The sequence below is a fragment of the Mchenga conophoros genome, linkage group LG10, assembly GCF_057382185.1.
Source record: "Mchenga conophoros isolate Kocher_MC1m ecotype Shallow Benthic linkage group LG10, M_conophoros_male_GT1.1, whole genome shotgun sequence".
In the NCBI taxonomy this organism is placed as follows: domain Eukaryota; kingdom Metazoa; phylum Chordata; class Actinopteri; order Cichliformes; family Cichlidae; genus Mchenga; species Mchenga conophoros.
Genome location: NC_140535.1, coordinates 22685487 through 22706059, shown reverse-complemented (window position 1 = coordinate 22706059; position 20573 = coordinate 22685487). Strand labels below are relative to the sequence as shown.

The window sequence follows — 20573 nt, the reverse complement described above, 5'->3', positions numbered from 1 at the left end:
AAGGAAGTGAACTGTCTCCCTTGTGTATTTATTCAAGCATTTTGCACCTGGCTGATGTCATGTCTGTTTCAAATGTTTGAAGTCTGGCTTATAATATTTGAATTTTATCAACAGTCAAGGCAGCGCTCACATTTCTTTTTCTTATTACATAAGACATATTTTTATTCTATTGCTCCAGTGGGCTGCTGATAGTTTTGGTTTCATGCCCAGCGCCGACGGTTTTACCACCACCAAAGGCGGAAGATGAATTAGTCCCTATGAAAACGTGTTGATAGTGGCTTGTGTGGATTACCGAGTGTAACAGTGCTGATTTGCTAGCACTCCATAACGGGGGTCTGTGAATACAACCTCGCGGATTAATGTAAGACTTCAGGCATGAAAAATAATAATTAATGTAAAACCTCACCAACTAATCATGGTAAAAGCTCATTAAATAATTATGCAAACCCTCATGAATTATCAGGAGTACATAAATAAAACAGCTCTTGCATGAAGCGGGGCGTTAATTAATGCCACATGTATGTCATTCATCGTGAATTAGGATATATTAATCATGTTCATAGTCGTCTGCAGTTTACGGGGTGGGCTCTAAAACAAAATTTGCACATGTTTATTATGTTTAATTCCAGATGTTGCAGTCATGATGAGTTAACCATGGCTCTTCATGTTTTTGCTTGGTATTATAAAGTGGTGACCTGCTCCTTCATTAACACTGTTAAATGCTAAATGATGAATAATGGTGTAAAATCGAGTGTACTCATTTATAGAAAGGAGTGGCAATGCTAAATGCTTACAGAAGAAGCACAGCATATTTAATTTTGACATATGAATGAAGGGAAATGACTCTTAATAAAGTAAAATATTTATTTTACATTGTCTCAACTTTGTAGTAATTTACAATGGATAATACAGTCATGGTAAAAAAAAGTGCAGCCTCTTTTCAATTCTAATGTTTTGCATATCAAATAATAAAAATCATCTGGTCCTTGGCAGATCTTATAAATATACAAAAGAGTGTGTCATTATTTATTTAACGAAGATTAAGCCAAAACAAAAGCAATGTGTGAAAGCTACCACCTTTACTGGTTCCACAGGGATTAAGATGGTAAGAAGTAGATGCTGCTAATCAAAAACACTTGATTGATACTGATAACCAACCAAGTGTGAGAACATCTATAAAAGCAAGTTTTGGCAGTTTGCTGGTCTGGAGCATTCACACGACGCCAATGAGGAACGACATCAGCACTGATTGTAGAAAAGCAATTGTTGCCGCCAATCAGTTTGGCAGATTTTCCAATTTGCCCTTCCAAAGTGTAAACAATTGAGACAGTGGCCGATGTTCCCAGAAGTGGACTACCCAGCAAATAAATACAATTAGAAAAAGGCTGAATAAGTTTATTCTTTTTCTGGAAGGGTTTTTAGGAGAAAGCCTCTTCTCTTTAAAATCAACATAGTAGCACGTCTTAGGTTTGCAAAGCTGTTTCTGAACAAACCACAAGACGTCTGGATCGATGTTCTTTGGGCATATGGACAAAAAACAACCACGGAATATCAGCACAAACTCCTCGTACTGACTGCCAAGCACAGTGACCTCAACCCGACTGCTACCCTCAAACAACTGAAACAACGCTGTAAAGAAAAGCGGGCAAAAATTCTCCCACAAAGATGTGAGAGACTGATGAAGTCATACAAATGATTATTTCAAGGTACTTCAAATTATAGCTGATAAAAGTGGTTCTACTAGCTTAAGAATCATGGGCGTGCTTAAATAAATAATGTATTATGCATTGCTTTTCTTCATCTGAGGTTGTATTAACTTAATCTTAAGAACTGGTGAAGACCAGATCAATATATTTAGTTATGCCCTGATCAAATGATGTAAAACAAAGAATCGGCAGAGGGTGCACTCTCTTTTTACCGTGACTGTATGTTTGATACAGATATCAAAAACACGCAAACCACTTTATCTGAAGGCTCAAAGAAGCCATGCTTGTTATTCAGACATTTGGAGTTTAACAGAGCACGTGAATGATGATCGAAAACCGCATGGTGCTGCACTGAACATATGCATAAAACACTTAAGTTAATCACTGTAGGATCCAAACAGGATTCTGGATAAAGTGAATTTGTGTTTTTCATGCATGAAAACGTTTTTTATGAGTTGTACCATGAACAGAAATGACATTTATTGCCTTATCTAGCAGACGAAGAGAAAGAATTATAACGCTGTTTTATTCACACTCACCTAACGTTCAACTCCAACCCATAAGCCTTTAAACACTTTCTCACTGTCTCACAATCAGTGAAGTAAGCTACAGTATTGGGCTCCGTAAACTGTCCATGGAGACCTCAACAACATGCAAGCTGGAGGAGCTTGGCATTGAACCACTGCCCTCTCACATAGTAGCTTTGACTGTAGTTATCTTCACATTAAGGAGCTCCTTGAGCTCTTATAAGAGAGGAAAAAACCTTAAGTATTGACTTATTTTAATGTTGAACTTAGCATAATTAACTTCAACTTGCCTTTGGAAGCAAAACAAGAACATTAAAGCAAAAGTGGCATTTTATTTGACCACTAGGTGGTGCTTCTATTTCAGAGCTCTGTTGCTATTATTGGTAACTCATCTTGGGGGTGGATGAGAGGCAGCAATAAAAGAAACTCTGGTAAAGAATCTTAAAAGTCTAAAGAAATGAGGGAAAATAGACACGGGGGACATAAAATAAACAGTCCCAAACACAAATATTCTTTATAAAATTATTTACTCCAACATTTGCGTGTGTTCGTTTCTCAGTGAAGGGCAGGTAAAGCAGACACAGGCATTTATCTTCAAATGATTCAGCTGAGAGGGGCCGAGGACACATTTATGCAATCACAAAATACAACAAGATAAAGTGCAAAAGTCAAATGTGAAAAATAAGAGTCATATAAAGGTTAAAACCAATTGTTTCACATTGCAACAACAAACATTTATTCATTGCTTTTAGGAACAGTGTCTACTCGATATTTTTTATTAAACGTATAAATACACAATTAAGATATGAGATTCTGTACTTCTCTTACTAATAATGATAATTTAAGATTATAACTAAAAAAATTTCTTTAACCAGGTTTTTCATTTTTCATTTCCAAGTATCAAGTATAAAAACAATACAAACCAGTGGGTGTAGCTAAAACGTCTTGCCTGTAACGCTGAACTCACAGTGTTGAAGAACTACACTCTCCCTTTGCTACGCTTTCCTTTTTTTTTTTTTAAACTTTCTGCAGCCCTGTGCAAATGTAAACACGCATGCAAACTCACACCAACACGTACACATCACGTTCATAGTGATCCACATTAACACGGTACTGATGTATCAGCTGAGCATGTCGTATTTACAGTAGCTGGTGCAGCATCACGCTGCCTGTACTTTTCCTTTAGATGAAATGAGAGCGCAATGCCTCCGAGTCCATCCTTTCTCTCTTCAGTGCCAGTTTTCTTGCTCTTCTTGCGTTTTCCTTTCAAACGTCCTCGTCTCCATCTGTCGATCTGTTTATGATCACTCTATGTCCCCTTCTTTGACTCCCACTCCTGGAAACAGTAAAACGGGAGCATGTGAGTCAAGCAGTTTTTGGTCCTCGCACACACAAACACACGCGCACTCTACCTTTGCCTTCTGCATCACATTCCCCTTGGAGGAGGCGTAAAGAGACGGAGGCCGCTTTCGAAGCTCAGATGCCGCGTTGACAGGCACAGTCTCCATGTAAACCTTTTCAACCTTACTGCCCTGCGCCTACGCACGAACACACAGGCAACCCCCCCAAAAAACAGTAAAAGTTTGATTTCACTTATTTGAGCCCAGTGATGTTACTTTAAAAACAACACAAGAAGACCAAAAGTTCTTCCAGTCAAAAGCAGATGGATTACTAAAACAAGCATACAAGAACACAGAAAGAATGAAGAGAGAAACACCAAAACAAGCAAACACAGAAACTCATTATAAATGTCTAAAATGAGAAACATATGTTAGCAAACAAACATATAAAGCCTGATAAAATAAAAGTCAAATAAATAAGGGCCATATGGTCAAATAAATGACTTGTCTGGTAACAGACACTGCACACTGATTTAAAGGATTTGTCTTAATACAGTCCCAGCTGTTCATATGAGAAATCCCTCAGCTCATGTTCTGGACAAAAATCAACCGTAAATCTTCACTGAAGCTCATATGAACTTTTAGCAGTCGTTGATATTGATGTATTTTTAGTATCATCTTTTTACCTCCATCCTAAACAAAAAACCTCACGACTGCATTTAAATGTATGTATGTAAAGAACTCTTATAAGAGCGTTTGTATATATTTTAAAGTACATTCATTAAGAGTTTTCTAAGGAGAGCTTCAGTTCCAGCTGTAAACAGATGTGTGTGTTTGCTGCCTACCTTGACGTTGATCTTGGTATCAGTAGGTGGACCCAGTGCCCCTCTAGCCAGTGACTTCTTCAGGTTTTCTTTGACCTCTGTCAGTCTCAGTTCCAGCTCCACCCGTTCCTCCTCCTTCTGTTTGCACAGTGTTTCCAGCTCAGCTAACTGCTTTTCCACACTATTACCTGAACACACACACACACACACACACTCATAATTAGGACCGCTATGAAGCCTACGACTGAACAAGCGCTGTGTGTGTGATTCGTCTCTGACCTGTGCCGCTCTTCCCCTCCTCCTTCAACTGCCTTTTCTCCTTGCGCAGGGAAATCAGTGCATTTCTGAGGTCCTCCTTCTGCTTCTCCAACTCCTCTTTCTCTCTCAGGTACCGCCTGGCATCCTCCTCTGCCCGTGTCTTCCCATACCGCCCATACTGATTCACATCTATGATGTGAAAAAGAAGGAAATGAAGACAGATTTGGCCACATTTGAACCCAAATCACTTTCATGGAGACAGTCTAATGAATTATGAAATTAACCGAGACTCACTGGAGGCATGTCTCTTAATGGCAGCTTGTTGTTCAGTTTTCTCAGAGTCCCTGCTGGAGAACGAAGCGTGACGTCTCACCTGGCCTCCTCTGCTCTCCACATCCACTTCCTGCAACAGAATAATTTAATGAATTCTAATTAACAAAATGTAATAGAGGAACTTTAAGGAAAAGGAAAATACTATAAATACTATATGTTTATATGACTGATAAATGTAAGCTTTTTAAAGATCGGATTAAAAAAGAAAAAAGAAAACATATTTTGTTAATCTATTATCCAAAATCTTATTAGTAGTTTCACTAGGGCTCCAGTGAAGCTCAACACAGAATGGTATTAAAATCCTAAGTTACAAAAAAATGGTGTTTGTATTCTGTAAATTTGCAATAAATTTCAATGAATGAATGTAAGAGAGAGGAGAGGATCAGTGAGGAGAGAAAGAGAGTAGAAGCAGATTTAAACATCTCTGTGTCTGCTGTGTTCAATATAAAGGTTTTTGTATCTCATCACTTGCTTAGAATTAAAGAAAAATAAAGTTTTCTCACCGCAACACTTTCATAGACCTCATCGTAAGTTCTGGAGTCTATTGAAGCACTACTGGAGGAGTTAGCTGTTGTAGCCCACCTGGGAGAAAAAGAAGAGGAAGATATATGAATATAAAAATGAGTATTTCAAAATAAAAGCTGTAATAAAAGACTGTTGGGTAAACATATGCACAAAAACGCATACTGTTGACTCACAAGAAGGAGTGTCTGGCAGCATGCCGTATGTCAGTAAGTGTGTCCACATCGATGTAATCATAGTGCAACTCTTCAGGGAGAGTGCTGCTGCCGGTTTCTGCAAATAAAACTCCAAGCCAGCGGCCAAGATCCTCAGAGCAGCTGGCCTGAATGACACACAAACACGAACAGACACACGCACATTTGTTAGTCCATGAGCAGAAAAATGTAAGGTGTGGCATGCCTGTGCGCACACTGATGATACCTCTCAGCTATATCAACAGTGATGTAACCAAGTGGCACAAATAAAATCAGTCTGTATATACATTAAATCTCCTGTGCTGGATAAAACGATTCAAGATCTCCTGCTTCACCTCCAGAGCTGCCAGCTCGTTGCCTCCCTGTAGGATGCGGAAAGAGAACGGATGTTTAGGTCCAAGCCCGCCTGGCATCACCTCTGCCCCCTTGAGTGGCACCACAATGATTGGGGGTCGCTGGTCCCCAGGGTCCTTCTGCAGGTACAAACTTCCACCCCGGAGCACGCACCACCGCTCCCTCCAAGAGCCGCTCAGACACACGCTCAGATATCCTGATGAGTGTGTTAAAAAGAACGTATTTACATTTTATTCATTGTCATATAATGTACCCAACACTGTTTGATGTGACGTTCGGTTTCTGGATCTAAATTAGATGTTATTATCATGAAATTAAAATGATATGATGTTTTTATAAGTTGTTATATTGGCATGAATGCTAAAAATGAGTCATTTTAGCTTGTTCTTAGGTGTTGGCTAGGCAAACTGATGATGTCATAACAACAGATATGGAATAAAAACTTCAGGGACTTAATATCTACTTGTGCCCATTACAGCACATTATAATTGTTTAGCTCCTGATCATGGAGGAGGAATTCGTGGACAAATATTTGGTGTATTATAGGAAGAATATGTACAATAACTTTTACATCTCTACAGTTATAAGTTTTTTTCCTAAAAGGCATTTTTATTGTTCTGAATTGTGCATCATCAGCATTAATTTGTCCTTTAACACTCTTTGACACTGATGTCAAATTACAAATGCTAATGGAAAACAATCTAAACATCAATCAGCCACTTAGATGATTCTCTAACTAACCAGCCATTCAACAAAGTATTCATCAGGTCTTCTCACCAGAGCGGGGGTTGTCATGCTGGCCAGAAGACAAAGGAGACTCTCCTGGTAAAGGAGGTTTCCGCTTGGAAAAGGTGATGATCCGATTGATTTTCCTCCCAGCTGCTCGGCTCATCGACCCGGTCAGCTCTGAAAATGCTCCACGCTTCCCCCTGTCTGAAGTCAAACACATCCTGAAGTTGAACTTTATAACATCCAGCCAGTAAAACAGACAATGTTGCCTCATCATTTAAATATCATGCTGTTATTATTTTTTTTAAGTTTTACATTTTATCAGTTACAATGTAACAAAAACATGATGAAAACTGGAATAAAGTAAAAGGTCTGAATTCTGGAAAAAATACATTTTTGAAAAAGACCCTGCACCCAAACAGGACTCATGAAGCTTTTGAAGAAATAATATCTTGTTATTTCAGAGATGGCTTGTATTTATTCAACCAGACCCCGACAGCCGGTTTGCAAGTTCACTCTGAATGTACCAGGTGCTGCAGTGCACTGTTCACACTACTTCCTGATGATGTCAGTGGGAGACAATTGCAGGAAGAGGACAGGAAGGATGTCATATCTGCTCGAGCCTCACTTCCTGTCTCTCCCTCTCTCTCATGTCTCTTTAGGATCAGAGTTCCTTCGTCCGTAAACAGATTTGAAACAACTGTTTCCCAATTTCACTGTGTTTGACCTATTTTCTAACCCAGCACCAAGGATCTCCCTGGTTTATCCTTCCTGATTTTGTAGATAGAAAAACAAAAATATTGTGTGTGTGTTTGCTTTTGTAGCCTTGTGGGGACCTGAGTTCCAGACCCTGAAAGTGGGGACTCTTAGAAACTGAGGAACCATTTGAAGAACCCTTATTTAAATATTTATGGTTTAAAAAGATGCTAGACTACGTAAAACACTATTCACACAAAACCCATCAACAACCACTAAACTTTGTAACAGACATACAGTTATCATTTACTACAGAGAAGTTGCATCACAGTCATTTACATTTCTCTTAAACTGTAACTATGTTGGTTTCTCTATGTTAAAGATGTAGAATATTGGAGGGAAAAAATCGTCTCCCTGCCAGTTATTAGTTTACCTTTTTTAAAATTTGCTACAAAGTATCAATGAATGAGTCAGAATAGTATTACTCATACAGTGTTCCTCTCTTTTCATAAAAATGGCAACATAAATTAAGCTAGAAGAGCAATGCAGTATATGATGTGTGTTACAAATATACTGAAATGAATCCTTTACCTCCTAATCTTACAACACGTGAGAGGAAGGTGTTATGCCTCTCCCCACAGATCAACAGTGTGCTGCATCTGCGGAACTGTGCCTAAATACCCTTTAACAACCATCTATCTAAATGTTTGTTTTCACTGTGAAATATGCCAACGAGACCAGAAAGATGCTTTGCTGTGATTTTAAAGAGCATGTAAAGTGTAAATCATGTTGAACTGTCCCAATATATCTGTGGTAACACTGAGAAATTACCCACAGACACTAATCTAACGTTAAATCTCACTATAACCACCGATTTAACCTGCAATAACATGTCTTGTGCTATAATTACTGAGAGTGTACACACAAGAAGCTTATTTCAATGAAGCAACCACAATAAAAAAGAGTCGGTTGCAACAAAAACATCTCAAAAACTGCTGGTGAAGGTTCACGTACTGAGTGAGTCAGTAGTGTCTCGTCCTGACCCGTGTGCAGTGGCCTGACTGTCTGCTGTTGGCCCGCTGTCTGAGTCTGAAGCCTGTCTCTCAGACTGTAGCACCTGGCAACAAAAGGAACAAAACACTTTTACTTCTCTCTTTTATAACATTTGAAGAGAGGAGACAAGGAATAGCAAAAATTGGCACATTTGTCTTTCCGTTTTCATGTTAAAAATAAAAATAAATAAAAATTAATGTATCCTCTGGGAGTATGACTATTTCTTTCTGCCAACGTGGGGTGTAACTGCCATGTCAGCATGCATTCAGTTTGTTCAGGACTTGAAGCTCTTTGAAACCAAGGCAACTCAGCAACCGCAATAATCACCTCACTCACTGCTTGTAAACTAGAAGCCAAAGGAATAGTTGTGTCATGCGTGGGCTGAAAGAGGGTGATGTCAGCGACACTGAAATGTTAAAACTGGGGTATATATTCAGTATGCCACAAATTACATTTGTCATAGTAAGACACAGTAAGAGCACAGCGTTAGACCGGCATTGGGGCTCCTCATTAAGTCTGTTTTATGGGAAATTTTGGTCTTTGTGGCAAGACCACAAAGAGAACACTGCGGACAAACAGTCTGACATTCAAGGACATACGCAGATAAGCACACTCACCTTGTCGAGCTCCAGCTTCCTCTGTATAATTGGAGAAGTTGATCCATCCAGCCCCTCAGTGTTGCTACACTGGCTGCCAACATCGTGGACCACCTGAACAGAGAAAAAGAAAACATTCATTTACAGACACAGCCTTGTGTCTGCTCATCTGTCTCAGCACCGTGCCTCTAATGAGGTGAAAAAAGGTACCTTGAGCCATCGCTGGGCCTGTTCTTTACTCTGGACTGCCAAGACTAGCGCTTCGCCCCCAGGTAATGAGAAGCGCAACTCGTGACGCTTTTTCCGGCCTTCCTTAGGGACATAGATGACGTTGCAAAGATTCAGTGGGAGCTCTGTGTTGGGAGAGCTCTCTTTGATGCTTTTAAAACACTGTGAAGGAAGAAGTCAAGAACATGCATTATTTGAGTAAAAGATAATCTATGTAAGCCTAGCCTCTTACTGTTATAAGCTGGAAAATAACTGTGTAAACTGTGGCTTACAAATAAGTGTGTTCAACTGTCTGATTCACCATAAATAAATAAGGATTTACCTTGAATAACACCAGAAAAAGACAATTCTTTGATTTGAATGATAAAATAAACATTAATAAACAGCAGCATCTATTTACCTGCAGTTTATTGTCTCGGACAACAACAAGCTGCTTAGCCCACTGGCCAAAGCGTTTCTTTCGCAGTAGGAAGGCACAGATGCGGCAGTCTCGAACCGGTCCATCTGTTCTTTCCTCGGCTGTCCATCTCTGAGGTTGGTCTCGGCCCTTTGCTTCCTCTTCCTCTTCTTCGTAAGACTCGTAGGAACTACTCAGAGCATCTGAGTCATTGTCTGAGTACCAAAGCAATTATTGTTTTACAGAAGATCCACAAAACAAATTGTGATTCACAAAATCCTAGCTCTACTACTAGACATAAACTAGCATGAATAAGGGTCAGATTAAGACTCACAGGAGCTTTTGGGAGGCCCATTCATTCTGGTGGTGGGGTAGTTATTGTCAGCATCTTCATAATAGGCGTCCTCCACAGAGTTCCTGGATGCTACAGGTGAATAGATAGAGTATGTGAGAAAGCAGAACCAAAGGTACTGATCTGATTACCATTATACATGAATGCGCACACACATGTGCGTTTGTATATGCATGTGTTCATACTGGTGGTAAAGTACTGAGGAGTAGATCCCGGATCTAGAGGAACAGCTTCTTCATAGTAGTCATCAGGAAGGGGTGTAGTTGGCAGAGGAGGAGGAGGAGTGTCAGTTGGGGTCTGAAAACCAAAGGTAGCTGCTGAACCAGAACTGGGGGTAAAAGGAAGGCTGGTGTAGGTAAGTAGTTTCTGTGAATGACTTACAGATTTATTGGGATGAGTCTTCTCCTCTTCATCCTTGTGCTCTTTCTGCTCCACTGGAGATGCACTGAGCATGTGCAAATCACAGCCTGATAGGATTAATCATGATTAACTTTATAATTTTATATAAACAGAGGTATAATGATTGTAAATACATACACAAAGGATTTTTTTGTAACTGAACCGAACCGAAGGCATTTTGAAGGACTACTAACCAAAATCCTCAAACAGAGACTCTACAAAGCTCGTGCCATTGCCATAGAGACAGCTGTTCATGTAGACATCAGAGCCGTTCACTGTGGAAAAGACAAATTATGGATTAAAACCAGGATCAGAGTTAGGGTTACATAGCCTATAGCTTTTAGGTCAGGATTAAGAAGGGCTATAGAGACTGAATAATGAAGTATAAATAGTATTTCATCTGCAATAAAAATTAGATCTATGGTGACCTATGTACAGGGAGTACAGAACTGAGATTGAAAATCTTTGTACAGCAAGAACAAAGAAAATGTGTGTGAAAGGTCACAGAAAGGTTTGACAGAAAAAAACTGATACAATGATGCGAAATACACAGCAACTATTTAAAAAAGATGAGTATGGACACGACAGACTGGGTCCAGTCTAATATTTGTTTTCTGAGACCATCGGGATGTTTTGCTGTTCTCATTATCCTCTTTGCATTTCATTATCCTCTTACACGGATCCTTTTATCCTCCCCGACATCCTGTATTCTTCCAGATAAAAAGGGATTTGTCTGTAAAGACCTCAGCAAGATTTCATGTCACAGAGGCTGCATTTTGTAGCACAACAACTGCTGCACTCTCTCAAGTTGAGCAGTTTCAGTGTGGTTGGCTAAACACAGTAGGGTCACACCATTGCAAACAGACAAAAAAAGAAAGACATGCTGTAGTACTGTTGATGTGACACTTCTGACTTTTTTTTCCTTTTTGGCTAAACTGCTGCCATCACACTCAGCTGAATTCATCCTGAATAAATAAAAAAACACTTCTACATTGAATATTCTTATTTCTACATTGTATTGAAATAAAGTGCTGCTTTTACTATTTTTGTAATGCCAGGACATCAAATGCTGCTGTTCTATCTGACCTGCTGGTGTGCAGAAGGTGTTTCTTGGCACTAGTGAGACAAGTCTGGCAATCAAACTGTTTATAATGCATGACTTTTTTCTAATGAAACACCATTTTAAATACTGCCCTGATGTTTCTGCAAGTCATATTTCATCCTAAAATCGTTTTACCAAAACCTAACCAAAATGCAGATGTCCAAAAGACAGAAACTTCAGTCTCTAGATGTCCAATCTTACAGTAGAACTATGCATGCTATAAGAAGCCAGTAGCACCTGACAGAAGAGCAGGAAATAAAATAAATAATAAAAGTAACACAAAAGGGCAATTTTATTATTACTGGGCTCTATCTGAAAGATCAGATCTTTATTATCTTCAAGGGAGAATATATTACACAGTCAGTGGAAATCACAAAACCATCAATCAAACAGCAACATCAAAATCATAGTGAGTGACTTAAAAACAATTGGAAGTTTGGACAAATGAGTTTTTCACTTTATTGATGTAGTCTATCTGCAGCCAGACCTTAAACTGCTTAGACTACGGCTGGCTGGACCAGCCAGGACCGAGTGGACCTTCTTCGAAGTCCTAAATTTAAACAATTGGGAAAGGTCATTCAGTGCAGTTGACTAAGTAAAGAACTGTAAGTTATTTCTGTGCTGTGTGAAATGTATTAACCTGTGCTGTACAAGAAACTGTACATGTTAAGAAATATTAACCTGAGTTATTTACATTGCCATCCTAACATTGGAGATTCTGTACCTGACAGCTGCAGTGAGTCCAGGATGTTACGTATGGATGCCATTTTTTCAGCGGTAGCAGGACTGACCGTCTCGTGGTCCAACATCTTCAGCAGAGAGCCTAACTCATTTACAAGTCGTTCCATCACAACTAGAAACCACAAAAACAGACATCATGTAATACTCTTCTGATTTCAAGAACCACCAGGTTATTCACTTCAACTAAATTTTATTTATATCAATTCATCAAAATATTGTAATGTAAAGATCCCATAATATTAGAGAGAAAACCCCAACAATATGATGATCCCCTATGAGCAAGCACTTGGAGACAGCGGGAAGGGAAAACTTTCTTTTGACAGGAAGAAACCTGCAGCTGAACCAGGCTCAGGGACAGGCAGCCACAAACGGGGTGAGGGGAAAAAGAAAAAAGGAGGGAACAGAGAAACAAGGACAAAACACACACTATGGGAGGGATAACACAAAGTGCAATGCCTTACAAAGCCATATAATGAATGGGGAATGAGAAGAGATAAGTGGAGAAGAACTGCTCAGTGCATCATGGGAAGTCAGGGAGGGATCGTTCTAACTGTATGCCTTATCAAAACGGAAAGTTTTAAGTCTAATCCTAAAAGTAGAGAGGGTGTCTGTCTACTAAATACAAACTGGGAGCTGGGTCCACAGAAGAGCAGCCTAACAGCTGAAAGCTCTGCCTCCCATTCTACTTTTAGAAACTTTTAATAACCACAAATAAGCCTGCAGTCTCAGAGCGAAGTGTTCTGTTTATGATCATATGGTACTGTGAGGTCTTTAAGATATGACGGCCCTGATTATTCAAGACCTTGTGTGTGAGGCGAAGTTTAAATTCAACAGGGAGCCAATGAAGAGAAGCTAATCTGGGAGAAATATGATCTCATTGTTAGTACTCTCACTGCAGTGTTTTGAAACACTGAAAGCTTTTTAGGGAGTTTTTAAAACAGCCTGATAATAATGAATTACAAGAGTCCAGCCACAAAGTAAAAAAGTATGAACTGTTTTTTTTAGCATCACTCTAAGAAAGGGTGTTTCCCATTGAATTTAGCACATGAAAGAAAGCATTCTTACATATTTGTCTAATGTGTGCGCTAAAGGATATGTCCTGGACAAAAATGACTCAAGGATGCCTCACAGTGTTACTGAAGGCCACAGTAATGCAATAGATAGAAAGTATCTGGTTAGACAGCATGTTTCTACGATTTTAAGGATAGCAGTACAATAACCAGATTTGTCTGAATTCAGAAGCAGAAAACTGGAGGACATTTAGGCCTTTATGTCTTTAGCTGCTGTAGTCACATTTTATAGATAAATATAACTGCGTACAATCTGCATGGTAATAATGCTTTATGCAGTTTTTAAGGCTATAATATTGTCTAAGGGAAGAATGTTTAAGGTAAAAGCAATAAAGTAAAATCCTGAGTGCTCAGCATGGCCATCAGATCATCACAAGGCCAAACTGTCAGTTCACAAGTGGCATGAAGTCAGTTTGGAACTCAGCTGTCAGCTGCTGCAACAGCTGACAGGGAAAAGATTTTTAACATCCTCTAATGTCACCCTGGTGATTTTGTCCCGCTCGGAGCAAGCCTTTTTGGGAACACAGCGAGTTTTCTGTGTGTCACTACTAAGCGTTAAATCCGACTTTCCACGTTGATATTTTGTGCTTTCTTTGAAAAACTTACTCTTTTCACTCCTACATCCTGTGTGGGTCAAGCGTGTGTGTCCGTGTGTGTGTTTTGTTGACCTTGACATTGTTTCAAATGCCCTGACACACTCTCACACATCCTGCCTGCTCACAGCCAACAAAGAGGAGGAGGAGGAGCAGGAGGGGGAGCCGGAGAAAAAAGAAGGTGAGGAGGAGGAAGCTTCCTTCCCTAAAGGAAATGGAGCCAAAGTGAAGAGGAAAATGTATAGCTTCACCACAGAGGACAGGAGATGGTTACCAAACTGCTTGAAGCCCCAAGTTAGTTCATTTACTTGTTTACTTCTAAATATAAGAAGATTGAAAGGCGTATCTTAGGATTAGTCTGAACCCGGAGCAAGCAGCTTTTCTTCTGATATTGACTTTTAATTAAACACTGAAGACATTAGAACTGCTTCTCTGATATTATCCACTGTTATTTGATGAAGTATTATTCATACACTTGAACAGGTCAAGTGCAACCAAGTCTAAAATAGTTTCATGTCCCTTTGGTTTCCAGTGGGAGGTTTTAATAGCCTGTGCTTTTTATGTGGCTTTATCCACACTGGAAAGATTATAGTTTGTGGAAACATTTAAATTTTGTATTTTTTGGCATTAAAAATGTCAAATTTACAGTTCAGTTTCATTCATAATACAAAGCAGAAAGTTCATAGCTGGAAAGCTGGAAAAGCAACAGGATTTTTCAGCAATGATTTGAAAGAGCAGACTCTTTCGCCTCGTGTCCCTTTTTACAATCTGATCCACTTAATTTTATGGCTTTGTTAAGAAGAACATGCTTCACAATGATTAGTCAGATCAATAAGCTTTAGTATGTTTACAATTTATTATGGCATAAGTACACCTAAAAAAAACATAAATAAATGAATTGCCTATTCCCAGAAAAGAAATGGAACAAGGGTTAAATAAAAATAAGATCAAAACAGTCTGTTTTCCTCACACACAACGTGAAGACAGAGAGAGTGAGCGAAAAAGCCCTGACTCTCTCACAAGCCTCTTCCGCCTCCCCCTCTCACTCGGACAATACTCTATTGTCTCCGCAAGGGCCAAAATTAGATGGCCACAATGCTCGGCAAGACCAGAGCAAACAATCGTATTGTCGGAGTCAGAGACTCCCGGAGAAAACAAAACAGGAACTAACACACAGTGTAAGAGGGGCGTGGTGCAACGCAGCTGCACGGTCTCAATCCACGGGCATGCAGGGTTGTATCTCCAGCAGCTGTGTGTGTGCGTGCGTGTGTGTATGAGTGAGTGTACGTGCGAGTGCAGCTGTGGTTTCCTGTCTTTGCTGTCGACAGGAGCTTCTCTCCCCTCCTTCCTGATCTTGACTCTCCATTGCATTATGAACCTCACCTCCTTCACTTCTTCCCACTTTCCCATTTTGTGTCCTGCTGTTTCGGTTTCTGCCCCAACATCTTCTCTCGCTGCATGCTCTCCCTCCATCTCTTGCCCATACTCTACATTTCTCCCAAACCAACTGAATAGAAAGATTCCTATCTGATGGGTGCTCAATTTGCAGATGCATTTTGCTCTACTTGAGGAAACGTCAATTAAAAAACAATCAACAAAGATCTCGAGTAATCAGACCAGTGCTCTGATCTATTTTCTGCCGGTCTCAAAGACACGCACAGTCAAGGACATCAGTCTGCTCTCTCTCTCCCCCTCATCTCTGAGTCTATATCTTTATTTCTCTCTCCTTCTATTTCCCTCTCTCTCTCTCAAGGGACCTGAGGGTTCAGAAGCTGAGAATCAGCTGTTCTGCAGGATTGTGGTCTGTCTCACCCACAGAGGGATCTTTGTAATCCCCCACTGCCCCACGCACCCCCACTCCACCCAGAACCACACACATGCAAGCACATACACACACACACACACACACACGGCACAAATTTCCTCTTCAAATCCTTTTTTTCCCCACTGATAGACACGATCATTCACTTAACTAAGAGGAAGCACAAACGCTCACTGTTAATTCGTCTCTCGCTTCCTCGTCTGAGTAAACATACAGTCACAAGAGTACAAAGAGGAATGTGTTTGTTTGTGCGTCTTCACGTTCCTTTTTCTGTGTGTTTCCACAGACAGACTTCCTGATGAAGATCAGTCATGAGACTCGGGCCATGCGACTCTCATTTGGACTGATTTAGTGTGTTTGGTTGCAGCTCAGAACAAAACAACTGCTACTTACTGCTGCTGCTGCTGCTGCTTTTCTCGCCGCATAATACCTATAAGCAGCAGGTCAAAACAGGAAAGACACTTTGGCTCTCCTAAACTGAGGCTTTCGTTCCCATCCATTATAATTCGAACACACCAATTAACATAAATCCAAGGCTACCCATCCTCACTTGCCTCTCCCATTCAAAATATCCCTCCATGTTATAATTTTACCAACACTTCATGACTCAGAAGTACTCTATATGAATGCACTGAACTGTACTGCTTTTTGCTTCCATAGATTCTGTTACCTGATTGACATTAATATGTGTAACAAGGGTAATTTAAGACATATACTCTACGCAAAAACCGTATGAAACTGTCCTCTTCCTGCCTCCCCCACACTCCTCAGCACTGAGGTCCCTCCAGATTGCACATTCTCTCTGCCACTCCTTTCTTTCCCTTCCTCTGAGATCCTTTTCCTTCAACTCCTCTCCCTCGCCTGTCTCCCTCTGTCCCTTCCCCAGACACCCATCCTCTTCAGACAGAGGCCAAAGTTCAAGGCTTGGCAGGCCCAGCATCTCCCACTAAGACAAAAGTCTACTTCAGAGACACAGCATCCAGTAATTCATATTTTCGTGACAACAAAAGATGGTGTCAGTGCTTGCCTGGGGTTAGCGTTCAGTCAGACACTTTAAAAAGTCCACAACAAAGATAGCAAGAAACAGCTGGGGGGAAACAGTAGACGAATTCTTTTCGCATTCTTTTAGTATCTTATCATTTTCTGCAGATAGCAAATGGTGTGGAAACACAGGAAACAGAGGGGCACAAACGACTTTTATAAATACTGAAATTCTTTATTTGCCCAGAGTGGAATGAAAATGGTTTGTAAAGATAACGCAGCAGCCAGAACACAGTTAGTATGAGTTGTGAAGGCATGAAATCTGGAAATTAGCTAGTTTTGTTTCTTTTCTTGAACTAAGTCTGCAATAATCCTATCAAGTGCACACGATTTAAAATGACTGGACCAGTCCACACTTTACTGTTACTACCTGTCATCACTGTCTTTCACAAATGCAAACACTGAGGCGTACGTACACACACAGACACACGCACCCACTCAAAGGTTTTATTTTTTATTGCTTTTACGGGGAGTGACAGGGTGATGATGAGGACAAAATATCAGGATTCTCTGTTTTTCCACTTTGGTGGCAGGGGGAAGCTGCTATCATCACCACATCAGCTTAGCTTCCACCTACACCAGACACACATGGGACACATGTACAGACCTGCTGCTCTGTTGCGTTTCTGTTACAGAAAATGTAATCACAGCTGATTTGAAGCGCAGCTAATTCTGGCTTCGAGCTGCAGTCTCACTTCCATTCGTGAAGGTTATATTTCTGTGTGAAACACAACTTGAAATCCAATCAAGAGGGAGTTGTGCACTTTCTGAAAATGGAGCGAGGGGGTGTGTTGTGCACTGGAATGAATCGTAGAGGAAAAGGGATTTTAAGGCAAACGTGGCAGAGGTCAAGGCTTGTGACACATATTAAACTGAGGAAAATCATATGTGCAAATGCAATAAACCACTTATAGGCAGAATGCACGCAGAAACAGTGTAAAATTCAGTGAGGGGTATGTTTACCTTTTTAAATTAAAATAGGCTTGTGAGAAAACTTTGCAGCTCTTTAATCTCTCCTTTATCCACAGCTCAGAATCTACCAATTTTTCCCAGCCACTGAAGCTCTTGCAATATTTTGCCAAATCTCCAGTATCAAGTATTCACACATTTACTGTGAGAATATTTTCTCCTGCAGTGTACAGCTGCTCCAACCATTTGGCTGTGGATTTGCCGCTTGTGTCTGAGTGCTCCATGTTTTTCCCCTCCAACACATTTTCACATTGGAAAAGCAGAAGTGTAAATAAAATAACTAAAAGGGCAGCGAGCCCAACGTCTGCCAAAGCCAATGCAGCATTTTCCAGTTTTTAAGGAAAGAAAAAGAAAGTGATCCAGGTGCACAACAAAACTGAATCAGTTCTTCAATTTGTCCATGCGCAACTTTTCATGAAAGTCAGGTTGATAGTTTTTGTTTCATCCTCCTGACAAACAGACAAATTTACAGACAGAAAGGTTCCCTGCTTTTACAGGGAAGAATAACATAGCTTTTATCCTATAAAGAATCACTTCTGATTTGAATGGCCTTTACTAGTTAGCAACATTCGTATCCGTAAGACACAGGTGGCCAATGAATCTCTTAATTAATAATTTATAAAAAGTGATGTGTATAGTATGCTGTAGCCTTCACAATCACCTGGTCTCAAGATGGAAGAACATCTATCTGTGATTTTAGATCAGCTTGTTAGACAGTGTGAGCACCACCATCACTAAAACACCAAATGAGTGAGAATCAGTTGGAAAAGAGACCTCCATTAGAGATCCAGAGATATTTAAGTTTAGTGCCATACTGTGGCATGTAGTGGCCCAACAATGTTATTTCTTTCCTTTTATTTGTCACCTGTCCATAAGACAAAAAAGATTGGCTTATTTACATTTAGCTGCTTCAAAAGACGAATTATCAATAAATTCACACAAATCTTATAATAAAAAGAGATGAACTGCACACTTAATAAAAATACAGTGAACTGGGGAAGTTATGTGTTATAGGATGTTAAGATGAGATGAGATAAGATAAGATAAGAGTCCCAAATTCCAAGATAAGATGCTTAGAATTTAATTCTGCAGCTGCATTGAGCTATGCCATTGACATCCATTTACATTTCCGTTTAATGCAAACTGCCTATTTAACCAGTTACCTCTGTGACAAACGAACCCCCTTTCTTATTATCTTTCAAATTAAGCCCCTTCTTCATCACCTGGTCTCCCGTAAAGAAGCTTCCTGTTTGCAACACAGTGGCCTGAAGGGTTTTGAAACAGAGCAGCCATTCAGCTGCTGCTGCTTCCCACCAGCAGCGCTGCTTCCAACAGGGCACTTTTCTGTTGGTATCAGATTGCATCACTCTACCTGAGGATACCTCCTCCATCCACTCACACAGCGCACCACCCGGCGCGTGGCTGTATGACATCACTCCCCACTCCCCAGGAGTCAACCGGCAGCGAGGCGCGAGTCGCTCTGCTCGCTCACTCAGAGAAACTTGAGACAGATGCTGCTTCTCCATTCACGTGTGTTTAACGAGAACCCAGATGTATTAAAACCACCCATAACATCGCTTTTGTTTGGAAAAGAACTGTATATCGTATCTGATACGGTGGATAATGTTTTTTAATGTAACCAGTTGTTTCTGTTTGGGTTTATGAATGTGGCCTCGCTGTGGAGGAGCTCTTGCATTTACACTGGTGCCCACCCAACCTATGGAGGCTTTATCATAAAGTATTTACAGTTACCGTGCGATACATGGATATTTACTTACCACTCTGTCGTTTGGAGTCCATGTCTTCAGATGTTCTGAAGTCTGTGCCGCCCGATTTGTTTCCAGTAATAATCCCTCAGTTGCTTCGGTTACAAGTTCTGCTCATGTGAGAAGAGTTGTACCCGCATACACAGCGGAGGTCTGTCGGCCTCTGTGCGGCCAAGTGAGTCAGAGTGGCCGCTACACTTTTTGAGTAGGGGCTGCTTGTTCATCATCAAGAGTCCCGCTGGGTCCTAGTGCTGGTGGTGTTCTGTTACAGATCCACAGTGACAATAGTCATCATAGCATTACAGCTTGGTAGTAACATGGCAATACCGGGGTAGTAGTTTGGTACGGAAGGCATAATACTCACATGATCATGTAATTCCTACAGTATTAACCAGACAACAGGTTTTTATTAGCAAATATATCTGGTTGGAGGCCGGGATGCATACTGTTGGGGCCAGAAATATGCACTTTCTTACTTTAAGAGATCATAAACCATAATTATTAAAGGCAGAATTATTTTTTAACGTTAAGAAGGTCCTTACTCAAGGATCATGCACATGTTTGAGTCTACAGCGCTCTGGAAAAGGTTTAAGCAATGCCTGATTTTCAGGAGCCAGACTTTCTTGGAATTTTTTTTTTTTTTTTTTTTTTTTTTTTTTTTTTTTGAAGTGGTCTTGAGCAATAGTTCTCCAGGATTTCTGAAGGTCTTTCTCTTTTTTTCCATTTTCTTTGAAAGTCATTCATTGACTGCTTTTGGCTCCTTGGACTTCACCATTTTCAGAGGAATTTTTATTTGTTTGTGTCACGGGTTGCTCTGAGGATCCACTCGCAGGACTCCGGAGTGCGTTGTAACAGAGACAGTTTATTCACAAAAATCTTCACCAAGTGTATTTACAGGCAGTGCGAGGACAGTGCTATATACAAGATGTGCGAGGACGGGTTCCAGGGCTCCAGGGAAAAC

General features: G+C 40.3%; 1 protein-coding gene across 1 annotated transcript; it reads right to left on the bottom strand.

The window, feature by feature from the left end:
* Positions 1-2583: 2583 nt before the first annotated feature.
* LOC146565957 (actin filament-associated protein 1-like 1) lies at positions 2584-19937 on the bottom strand. The gene is made up of 19 exons (XM_085289420.1): positions 19625-19937; positions 12335-12463; positions 10703-10783; positions 10491-10576; positions 10295-10406; positions 10092-10181; positions 9761-9972; positions 9343-9522; positions 9154-9246; positions 8498-8600; positions 6836-6991; positions 6040-6254; positions 5687-5832; positions 5492-5570; positions 4950-5058; positions 4677-4844; positions 4419-4585; positions 3646-3771; positions 2584-3569 (listed from the first exon to the last, which is right to left on the bottom strand). The coding sequence occupies exons 1-19, from the start codon at positions 19644-19646 to the stop codon at positions 3543-3545; spliced, it is 2301 nt and encodes a 766-aa protein (XP_085145546.1). The 5' UTR covers positions 19647-19937; the 3' UTR covers positions 2584-3542.
* Positions 19938-20573: the final 636 nt, after the last annotated feature.